General features: G+C 35.3%; 1 protein-coding gene across 5 annotated transcripts in view; it reads left to right on the forward strand.

The window, feature by feature from the left end:
* Nucleotides 1-12,708, forward strand: part of LOC138714634 (mitogen-activated protein kinase-binding protein 1-like) — a 525,862-nt gene that overhangs the window by 422,357 nt on the left and 90,797 nt on the right. For all 5 annotated transcript variants that reach the window (XM_069846668.1, XM_069846671.1, XM_069846670.1 and 2 more), the window contains exons 5-7: nt 4,839-5,054; nt 6,453-6,635; nt 11,257-11,417. In XM_069846668.1, coding sequence (XP_069702769.1) covers nt 4,839-5,054; nt 6,453-6,635; nt 11,257-11,417 — 560 coding nt within the window. The remainder of the gene's footprint in view (nt 1-4,838; nt 5,055-6,452; nt 6,636-11,256; nt 11,418-12,708) is intronic.

The following is a 12,708-nucleotide window of genomic DNA, read 5'->3' on the forward strand; positions in this document are numbered from 1 at the left end:
ACATGTGCAAATTTTAATGTCATTTGGAAATGAATAACTACCCCTATTGAGGGGTGAGATAATTATGCGTTCATTAATAAGGGCCAAATTAGATATTTTTATCACACTGCTGTTATTTTATTGCAAAACTCGATAAGTGCAATAATTATAGTCATTTTATGTACACGATTTTATCAGCAACCCCTAATATAAGGGTTGAAAAGTTGCATAAGTTACGTAATCCACAAGTTTAAAATTATATATAATCTGTATAAGTTATAATCGAAATTCAATTAAGGATTGTATTTTTGTGGGTGAGTACATTCTTATATTTAGTAACATAAAGAATCCGTTAATATTTTCGTAGTTTTGTAGCGGTATCCAAAATGTTACGTACCATTTAATACTACTGGTAATATAACTTGTATGAACTTGCACACTTGTAAATTCCATTATATTATTGTGCTAAATCATATTAGAATATCTACATTTTTATACATTTTGTTATGGAGTTTATGGCTAAGCAGAAATAAAGTACGCATTTTGATACTCACTAAGGTGTTGAGCATTTGCATCTGAGAAGTGTGCCTTGGATGCACTGAGTAGTTTCATTATTGTAAATGCAGACAAGTTGAAATACAGAACTGTTTGAAGGTCGCAATTCAAACACTAATCAATCAATCAATCAATCAATCTTCTTAATGTATCCAGATGTTTGCTGACGACATAAAGTCCATTGTAGTCTTTTCAGTTTTTGTTTTCATGAGAAATGAGGTGTATATTTGATCGTTCATTGTAGATTTCTGTTGCTAGTAGCCAGAGTTGGGGTGTAGTCAATATATACTGCAGGACTGTGTCTTCTGCAACTGGTACTGATGATTTTAATTTACTTCTTTTGTGGTTTATGGATGGACAGTATAGAAGAATGTAAATTCAATCTTCACTTCTGCCCAATCCGAAAAGATAAAATTACTCAGACATGCTATCTACTGTCCGTCCAATTGGTTTTGTCGCAGGGTTGTAGAAAGGGGGGAACTCACATAACAGTTAATTACTTAACGAGGCCCTTTTATTTAAGTTATTTTAAACAGTTACACAATATTACGTAGACGTCCAATTCCTAACAGAAATTAATGTTTTCAGAAAAGAGCTAAGACAGCCCAGCCACTAGTCTTTACAGAGGGGAGAGCAGAAGCGAGTGGGGGAAACCAGGATGCTCGCTGTCAGATATAAGTGTCAAAATTCTGCTAGAAGTCCGTGTGGTCCAATAAATCCTGAACTTTCACTTCACATGCACTCTCACTAGCACTTATATTGTTCGGATAAGTTGCGTCTTTTGCTTTCAGAACTGCAAAATAGCTCGGATACAAGTCATGATTGTGTTTAATTGTCATTTTTCTAATATACATGTATTGATTTTTCGATAAATTTGTACGTACTATCACTGATAACGCTTCTTCTTCTGACAGTTTCGTAGCTTGTTTTCTTTTCTTCAGCCATGATTCACGAATTTTTTTACCTCTGGTAGGTGTCGTTCTGGTAATTTCTTTTAATAGTTTTGCTGAATTGTCGTCACCTCTAGCCCTCAAATTCACCACTGTGGCATATGAAAGCTCCTCAGCACCCACATTCTTCCTCAAATCCTCTATTTTCCTCCTCTTACTTCTCTCACATAATTCTTGAAATTCTTTTGAAGGACGTCCAAACGTATCTGAAGAGGAAGAAGCGGAAGGAATGCCTGTAAGTGGTAATTCAATTTCTTGTCGTAACCAGTCTGAATATTTAGGAACAAACATTTTTTCGCTGCGATAACATTTCTTCCAAAGCTGATAGTACGGAAGAAAAAAGCGCCTTCTTATTACACTTCGTAGAAAATTTGTGCCACGGTTGTCCAAATGTAATTCAAATTTGTTCTTCGTATAATCCACAACATATTCTTCTTGTTGCACACGAGTCCCACTGTTCTTTCCTTGAATTATGTCGTAAATTTCTCGGCGACTCACACGTAAATTAATTTTTCATACACTGTATTCACACATTATACACTGAACTGAGACCGACAGAAACCCTCTGGACACTGAAAAGTCAAGGGCCTGTGCTGTTTACATCCAATAAATCATCCCTCAATATCTAAATATACAAACATAAATTTTACTGCGTGCTTATCTCGCAACATGTGTTGACGGACCACGCGCATGGGGATGATTTGAAGGTCAGGATTCACAGTTCTGCAGGGTTCCGCAGATAAAACCTTCAGTAACGAACTTATAAATGTCTACCAATATACAATATGTAAGTTTCACGGTGTACACTCGTGAACATTTTTTTAAAACTCTAAAACATTTTTTATTTTTTCGCAAAACACGAGCATTAAAATTTGTATTTATTATTAGAACTTAGAAACAAAAAACAATGATAATTATAATTTTTCCCTATACATAAGACCATAATACATTCATAAAAAATATTCTCAGAATTTTATTTTGCATTGTTAAGGCAGACACATTGTTAAAAAATCAGTTACAAAATCGCAGAATTAATCACGAAAGATTTGTGTCACATTTGCTCGTAAGTATTGACCAGAACCTTTGAAGTATTCTTCGAAAAACACTTGGTCTCATTAGAGTGACTATTGAGGATTATTATTGAGGTAATTTTGTATTTTCAATATGAAGTTTGAAAAATGACTTTTGTCCGGCTTTTTAGCGATCCGGACCACTGTGCGTCGTCTCCGTAAATCACAATTTTCCACCCGGATTTGCCGAGATTTAAACTCTGGTCTTCAGCATGGAAACCGAGGTTTATCCTGTCGGCGAACGGAGCGCCTAAATTAAACTACCCTGACTTAATTAACATTCACCCCATATTTTTTCTCCTTTAGAACCCTTTTACAAGAATGGATGACGTCATTAAATTTATCATTTGTTGGGGATCTAGCTTCGTTTCATCATAATAAACTGTTTCATAACACGTTATTATGTTTTCACGTGGAAGGGTGCGAAGATCATTCTTCTTCATCGTGGGTTTCTTACTACACCTAAGAAACACGTCATTACTCTGACTTGGTCCGCGAGTTCACAAAGCGACATATCGGTATTGTAAATGCTTTACAGGGTTCACAATTACGTAAGGTTGTGAGAAACTTATGCATTTAACAGTGCAGAAAGAATGGTAAATGAGAGAAAATCGGGGCAGGAGAAGATATCAGTTGATAAAACAAAATTAGGCCTTACACAATCATATGGATCATATGCGGAGACCAAGAGGAATTCGGAAAATAGGAAACCTCGAGAATAGGCTACTGGTTTTGAGCAGAAACTATGAACGAATCTTAAATTTAGAATAATAAATTATTATGTTAAAATACTTTCTGTGTGTGTGTGTGTGTGTTTTTCTTTTCTTGCCACAACATGTCCCATTACAAAGTAATATTACATCGGAATATGTATGATATGAACTTTCTTGTGTTAAATATTATTAACGTACCTTGTTAACATGTTTCGACCTATTTTCGGTCATCTTCGGAACTGGTCGTTACAACCAACAGGATTACAACGAAGAACTAAACACAATCAAATACATAGCACAAGAAAACGGATACAACCCCAACATAATAGACAACGTAATACATAAGACAAAACAAAACCACAAAAAACAGAAGAATACAACACAAACACAAGAACACAAAAAAATACATCGCACTAACATACGAAAACAAAAACACACATAAAATTGCAACCTCATTCAAGAAATTGAACTACAACATCGCATACAGAACAAATAACACTCTACAAAAACATCTCAAAACACAAACAAACAAATACAACCATACAGGCATATACAAACTCAAATGCAACACCTGCAACAACTTCTACATAGGACAGACAGGCAGATCATTTCAAACACGTTACAAAGAACACATCACAGCCATAACAAAATTACAAAACACCTCCACATATGCAGAACACATCACAAATGCCAACCACACCTACAGAGACATCAACACAGACATGGAAATACTGCACATCCAACCAAGAAGTCAGAAACTCAACACACTAGGACAATACGAAATATACAGACACACGAAAACACACCCCAACGAAATTCTCAACACACAACTCAATTTCAAAACACATACACTCTTTGACTTTACACTACGAACGCACCCACACAGGAAACAAGAGGCGCCAAGACCAACAATGACCAGTTCCGAAGATGGCCGAAAATAAGTCGAAACATATTAACAAGGTACGTTAATAATATTTAAAACAAGAAAGTTCATATCATACATATTCCGAAATGATACAGTGTTAAAAGTTGTGTAACCAAGATGTATAATATTACATGTTTTAGTTTTCTTTTAGCTGTATGTTCTAACTTAGCAGAAGTGGTTAAAATTTATTCACTTTCGAAGTTGGAGGTGATTGATTTTTGTTTATTGTTGTTAGTGTTTATTATTATTTTTTTAATCCTTCTCTAATTTATGGACGTATATTGTTACTTTTTTATCTATACTAGTGTAACAGTTGTGCAAGGTAGCTAGGGAAGAGACCTCATCTGTGAAACTATGTGAATACTATGTGCAAACTATGTGAAAGAAACCTAAACTAGTGTGCGTGCGTGCGTGCGCGCAGAACTCTCTTAACTGTAGTCCACCCTTATTTGATTTATTTTCTCATAGTTACTGCTTGTGATGACGACATTCTGATTTACCGTCATTTGTCTCTTCATCCCTGTCTTAAGCATGTAAGAATTAGTATGTGCCAAACCTATAATTCATATTGTTGAATCTGTATCATGAACAAGTAATATGATGCTGACATAAGCTTTGCTAATGGAAGGTATTTTGTTTGTTGCAGGCGTTTTCCCCAAGCCACAAGTACGTTGTGTCTGTTGGTTCCCAACATGACATGATCGTGAACGTGTGGGACTGGCGCTCAAACGTGAAGGTTGCTTCCAACAAAGTGTCGGCCAAGGTGAAAGCAGTGTCGTTTGCCGAAAATGGCAACTACTTCGTCACCGTCGGCAACAGACACGTCAAGTTTTGGTACCTGGAGTACTCGAGATCTGCTAAGGTGAGTCATGCTGGAAGTGGGAGTGTAGCACAACTGTCAAACAAAAGGTTTCAGGGCGGATTTTTTACTTTTGACTCAAAGTACGAATACAAAATTAATATTGTTATGCTTGAAAATATATACCATGGTTTTCCTAGGTATGGGACACAGGGATTTAACACTGCAGTAAGAAACGTATACTTACTTACTTACTTACTTACTTACTTACTGGCTTTTAAGGAACCCGGAGGTTCATTGCCGCCCTCACATAAGCCTGCCATTGGTCTCTATCCTGAGCAAGATTAATCCATTCTCTATCATCATATCCCACCTTCCTCAAATCCATTTTAATATTATCTTCCCATCTACGTCTCGGCCTTCCCAAAGGTCTTTTTCCCTCCGGCCTCCCAACTAACACTCTATATGCATTTCTGGATTCGCCCATACGTGCTACGTGCCCAGCCCATCTCAAACGTCTGGATTTAATGTTCCTAATTATGTCAGGTGAAGAATACAATGCGTGCAGTTCTGTGTTGTGTAACTTTCTCCATTCTCCTGTAACTTCATCCCTCTTAGCCCCAAATATTTTCCTAAGCACATTATTCTCAAACACCCTTAATCTCTGTTCCTCTCTCAAAGTGTGAGTCCAAGTTTCACAACCATACAGAACAACCGGTAATATAACTGTTTTATAAATTCTAACTTTCAGATTTTTCGACAGCAGACTAGATGACAAAAGCTTCTCAACCGAATAATAACAGGCATTTCCCATATTTATCCTGTGCTTAATTTCCTCCCGAGTATCATTTATATTTGTTACTGTTGCTCCCAGATATTTGAACTTGTCCACCTCTTAAAAGATAAATTTCCAATTTTTATATTTCCATTTCGTACAATATTCTCGTCACGAAACATAATCATATAATTTGTCTTTTCGGGATTTACTTCCAAACCTATCTCTTTACTTGCTTCAAGTAGAATTTCCGCGTTTTCCCTAATCGTTTGTGGATTTTCTCCTAACATATTCACGTCATCTGCATAGACAAGAAGCTGATGTAACCCGTTCAGTTCCAAACCCTGTGTGTTATCCTGAACTTTCCTAATGGCATATTCTAGAGCGAAGTTAAAAAGTAAAGGTGACAGTGCATCTCCCTGCTTTAGCCCGCAGTTTTGATTCAAAGTACGAAAACAGAATTAATATTGTTATGCTTGAAAATATATACCATGTTTTTTTCTAGGTATGGGACACAGGGATTTAACACTGCAGTAAGAAACGTATATGAAGAAATAACTTAATCAGTGGGCCATGTTTAAAAATTAGCAGGCTTTGATAATTTGTAAAACAAGAGGACATCAGGCTTTGATTTAGTAAACATAAATGTGATCTTCGTGAGTCTGATTTGTTAATTGGCGTTCCAGTACAAAGAACCTGTGCCACTGATGGGTCGATCAGCCATCTTAGGGGAGCAGCGGAATAACTACTTCTGTGATGTCTCTTGTGGGAGAGGCGAGATGGGCGATTCGACGTATGCCATCACCAAGTCAGGATTGCTGTGCGAATTTAACAATAGAAGATTGCTGGATAAGTGGGTCGAGTTGAGGGTGAGTATCCGTGTGTAACAAGAGCTGAGCTTTGCTATCCTCGTCTAACTGAATTTGATTATTGTTTTTCAGATATTTATGAAAATATTGGATCTGTTTACATGTGTGAAGAAGGGAAAGGCAATTGTTTGTTTGGAAAGATATTATGCTAAAGACAGAATCTTACATCTAGTAAATAATAGTAATATGCGTTACAAGAGCGATATGTTGAAGTTTTCATGTTCGAGGAAAAGTTTGAAAAAGCGAAACGTAGTTGAGCTCTTTTAATTTCCGAGAATTGAAAGAAAACATACCGCTCGTATATCGTACATTATTTTGTGCGAAGATCGTTTATTACATACCTGAAAGAGGAATTTCTAATTAGTTGCAATGAAATCTCTATCTTGGTTTCTGTTCAATGACGGCAAATTTGGAAAACAAAAATATCTATCTTCAACATTGTTGCTTTAAAATGTTTTCTGTGTTTACTATACTCCAGCAGGCCGTGATATACGTCTGTCTTTTTTTTCCCCCCAGTCTATAAATGCGAACTTAAAACAAACGGTAAGGTTATGTAATGATTTATTTTTCATTTTAATATTTTAACAGTATTATTTATATAACATATTGCAATAATAACATCGGCAAGTTTGTTGATTTTTTTCACTGCTTCCTTAATGTTACTTGCATCACGAATGCAGTAACTTTAGTGGAGTTGTAGAGTTTACTTAATTTTTGCAAATATTTAAAAACAATAATTAAGAGTGCAATTCAGGCGAAATTGCATTGGTAAGTTTCCAATTTATAATTATTACTATATTGAACGTCTCTAAAAATAATGTGTTTAAAGCCTAAAGCAGTAAAATCAATATGTCACTTAAGCGGTAAGAAGAGGGAAATTGTTATGTGTGTTAGGTTGGGAATACTGAATGTGGAATTTTAGACTTTCTGCGGATTGGTTTTGTGCGGAAACCAAGCAAATACGCACGATCTCGCACAAATACACATTACAAAACAGAAAAGTTGGCGAATGCTTGTATTGATTATACCAAGTTTCATGCCAGATTCTTACCTTCATAGGTAACAGTGACAAGCTTAATCAAATATTGCATTGCCTATTGAAAAATTTATAAATATAGTTTACTAACTTACTACCACAGAAATCAAATAAAACATAAATTTAATCGACATGAATATCGTACTCGAAGACAAAAGTCTACTTTCCCATTAATTGAGCCTAAATGTCATACAAGTGCAGCTCTTAAACATGGTGCTAGTTTCGGCCCAAGACTTTATAATAAAATTACAAACCATATTCCAAATTTGAAATATTTTAAAATTGAAGCTTTTAAAAAAGAAATTTGTAAAATTATTCATGATATAGGATAATATTAACAAATGTATTTTTTTACCTTTTATTTCTGTCGACTATATTCATGTTTTTATTGAATATCACTGGCTTCTATCGGATTGTCAATTTATATTAAATGTGTATTTTTCTCTCTTTTCCTCTTTCTTCTTTATTCTTGCTCTTGTGTTGTATTTATTGGTTTGAATTAAGTTACTTACTGTATTTAGTAAACTGTCCTTGTAAATTTTATGTTATATTATTGACTAAGACCACACCGTACACGAGCCTGGCTCTTACGGCAGTGGGTAGAAACATTTTTGTTTTATAAATGTAATTTGTACTCACTAGTTAGCTAGTTAAATAAATAAATAGGAAAATCATCTGTCAGTAATTGGCAAAAACATTTAAATCACACATTACATCCCCCATAAATGAGGAGGTCCTTTCCAAGCCATATTAAGTCCACTGATGTAATTTTTTCAGAAGAGAAGAAAAACTGTTTATAACCAACTAAGGGAGGTAAATTAAAATACTAAAATTATTAATTAATGGAAGAACTTCATTTATCAGAATCCTTTATATTTGAAATTATTTTTACATGAGACTGTCCTGAAATTCAGGAAATATCACGGACATAATACATAAAAAAATAAATTCTTTCTCAATATTTGTAAAAACTCAACCGAAGTAATTGTGTAAGTAATAAATAACACTTCTTGATTTACTCCTATGTAATATTGAATTACAGATGTACTGTTCATTAATGCTAACGATCTTGATCAGGTTTCTTTTTTGTTGAGAGGTAGCAGTCCTTCCCACAAGGGAACAAACATGATTTCTTTTGCCTGTACAGGTAAAATGCTCATATGGGAAGCCAATTGCCAGGCTTGGCTTAGACGTATAGTGGACCTATTAACAGGATACAACACACTAAAGAAACACCTGCATGTGATGGGACTGACTACAGACCCACATGCAGGAAGTATGGAAGAGGAGTGGAATCTTCTCCCCACATATTATGCGATTGTGAGCCTTTGTCCACAATCAGATATGTTCTCTTGAGCTCGAATAGGATATAAGGAAAGCAAACTCGATGACAAGCCTGGCCTTCAGTGATGCTTTGGGACTTGGATTAGCTGGGATACAATGAGCCCACTGAAGTGGTCTACATCAGTGTTCCGCAACCTTTGTGCCTTCACAAGATGAAAGGTGTGACGCGAAAATTAATTGAAATTAAAATGGTGTGTTGACAAAACGTGCCCAATCCCCGAGTGTGTTGTGTGTGGTGAAAATCTTAGTAATGCTATAGTTCCGAGTAAATTGAAACGACATTGGTAAAGAAACATTATTTTCTGTCAAACAAAGATGTATATTATTATCGTCGGTTGTTGGAACAAAATAAAAAAAACAAGTGACGCTCATGACGATGTTGGTACAGGTTTCACAAAAAGTACAGGAAGCTAGCTATAAGGTAGCCGAACTTATCGTTAAAAAATAACACACACACACACACACACACACGCATAATAGCTGAAATGTTGTTAATGCCTGAAAATGGGTCGTTTGAGATGTTCCCAACTGTATGGCTCCTTGCTGAAGGTAATAAAGTGTTGATGGACTTAATTAAAGAACATTTAGTAACCTTGCAGCGGAAGTTCAAGAATTATTTCGGAGAGAGTGTTCAAGATTTTTACTGGGTTCGTGATTCATTCATTGTGAATTCAAAAGATCTTTCGAATAATATAGGCCTACTTGTACAAGAGGAATTGGCAAACTTAAAAGCAGACAGAATATTGAAATTAAAACTTCCCGAAGTACCTTTGGAAACATTTTGGTTGTCAATAAGGAGTGAATACCCGGCTATCTCCGAGATTACAGTTAATATGTTATTGCCATTTTCAACTACATATGTGTGTGAACTGAGCTTCTCGACGTTAACTGAAAATTGAAACATCAAAGAGGGAGGGACTCAAATCCATCGATGAAGAAATGAGGCTTGCACTGTTAACAATTCCGCCACAGATCAGCACCTGTGTGGAGCCCAAGTATCACATTGAAGGTGTGAGTAAAGTTATTTACTTTAATATTAGTAATAAAAATGCGTATTTTCTACAGTGAATTAAAGTTCACAAATTCTTAATAATTGCAAGAGTCGATTTCTGTTTTATAATAATAATAATAATAATAATAATAATAATAATAATAATAATAATAATAATAATAATAATAATATAATAATAATAATAATAATAATAATAATAAATTTAATTACATTACGTAATTATATTAAGAGAGTCACATCATAGTTTCGAGGGGATTAATATTTTGGTGTGCCGTGTTGAGTCTAGGCCCATCTAGGGTGTGCCATGAGTATAAAAAGGTTGTGGAACACTGGTCTACATGCACGGGCCCGACCCATTTCAGTTTGCTCATTCTAACATTTTGTTCAGTTGCACACCATGCTTGATAATCTACACATATTATTATTCTACTATGATACATTACTTTGAACATGTGGTCACATTTTTTTCAGAATTGATTTTAGATATTTGATGTTGTAAACACCATTGTACCTGGTGATGCCCCTAGGAGGGTGAAAACGTTTGTAGAATAATACAACAAATGTAACTATATAAAACACTGAGTTAATTTGTTTTACATTTGCGTTAAGCCATAAGATTGAAAGATTTAACATTTTTATATATAACATTACCATTTCAATTCATTCATTCATCCATCATCATCATCCATAGCGCTACAGCCCGGATCGGGCCTCGGCTTCCTTAAGAATTCTTCTCCATCTGTCTCGATCCTTAGCCACTGTCCACCAGTTCTTCACTCCAAGCCTCTTAATGTCGTCCATAACACAGTCCATCCATCGTAGCTTTGGCCTTCCAACTCTTCTTCCTCCAGCAATCCCATATTCCATAACCTTCCTAGGTATTTCACATTCATGCATTCTCTTAACATGCCCTGCCCATCTCAGACGAGCAATCTTAAAATTCATTCATTCATTAACTTTAATAACAAATGTCACATAACAAAATTTTTTTTTAACTTTGGTGTCTTAAAAATTGTATTATCTGGCATAGGAAGGATGTCAAAGAAAGGGAGGAGTAAAGGTAGGGAGAGGGAGAACGAAGAAGGAAATGAATTATAAGAAGATCCGAGGAAGCAAAGAAAGAAAGAAGAGGATGAGGAAGGAAGGGAAAAAGAGAGTGAAAGAATTTTGCATGTAAATATTTTGTTCTGCACTTTCCTTCTCCTGTAATGCTCTCACACGTGTTGCAGACAACAAGTGCGAATTGTATGGCTGTCGGAGAGAACTTTATTTTCATTGGCTGTGCTGAGGGGATCGTGCGGTGCTTCAGTCCTGCCACCCTCCAGTTCGTGACCACACTGCCCAGAACGCACTACCTGGGCGTGGATGTGGCGCAGGGACTCAACATCAGGTCTGTAACATTTCCTGCCTCCAGTTGTAATGGTCACTTTTTCCACCATATCCCAGCAATGTGGCGTTGTGTAATAGGTTTCCCATTGTTTTTATTCTAGTATTCGGAATTTGTGTAAGTGTGTTTTAACAGTAGTATTATGATTTTTTATCTCTTGTTTGTTATGTGTGACGTAGGATAAATTAATGGGCCATAAATTTTACTTACATCTGTTTTTTGCTGTTGCTTTGTTGTTTGCCACATCATATCACATAAGCTCAGTTTTTCCTAGTTCATTGCAGAGACCATGCAAGTGATGATAACGAGGATGATTATGATGATCCTTTTTCATGCATTACATCACGTGAGCCATGATGCTTGGTTGTCAGGAACTGATAAAATTGTTTTTCACACAAGAATAACTTGAAATGCACATTATTTAACAACGATTTCCCTTAGAGGTCTGATTCAGATGCCTTTTAGTACGAAAAAGTATGCAAAATAATAATAATAATAATAATAATAATAATAATAATAATAATAATAATAATAATACCTTTTAGTACGAAAAAGTATGCAACATAGTAATAATAATAATCATAATAATAATAATAATAATAATAATAATAATAATAATAATGCCTTTTAGTACGAAAAAGTATGCAACATAGTAATAATAATAATAATAATAATAATAATAATAATAATAATAATAATAATAATTTATTTTATTTTACCTGATAGAGTTAAGATCTTGAGGCCTTCTCTTGCACTCAACCAAGTCTACAATTAATACAAATACATAAGTAATAAATAATCAGTCAATCAAAGGACATTATGGAGCATGTCGACTCCATGTCGATTTCATAAAATGCTTCCACTCTCTTCTGTCTTTTACTAGTTCGTCCCAGTTGGTAATTCTCATTTCCAGACATTCCTCCTGAATGTCATCTTTCTATCTACTTCGAGGTCTTCCCAGTGGCCTTGTGTTGTTAATAAGTAATAAATAATACATCTTGATTACACAACTTTTAACACTGTATCACTTCGGAATATGTATGATAAGACTTTCTTGTGGTTCTTCTGTATGGTTGTGAAACTTGGACTCTCACTCTGAGAGAGGAACATAGGTTCAGGGTGTTTGAGAATAAGGTGCTAAGGAAAATATTTGGGGCTAAGCGGGATGAAGTTACAGGAGAATGGAGAAAGTTACACAACACAGAACTGCACGCATTGTATTCTTCACCTGACATAATTAGGAACATAAAATCGAGACGTTTGAGATGGGCAGGGCATGTAGCACGTATGGGCG

Source organism: Periplaneta americana, chromosome 15 (genome assembly GCF_040183065.1).
Source record: "Periplaneta americana isolate PAMFEO1 chromosome 15, P.americana_PAMFEO1_priV1, whole genome shotgun sequence".
NCBI lineage: Eukaryota > Metazoa > Arthropoda > Insecta > Blattodea > Blattidae > Periplaneta > Periplaneta americana.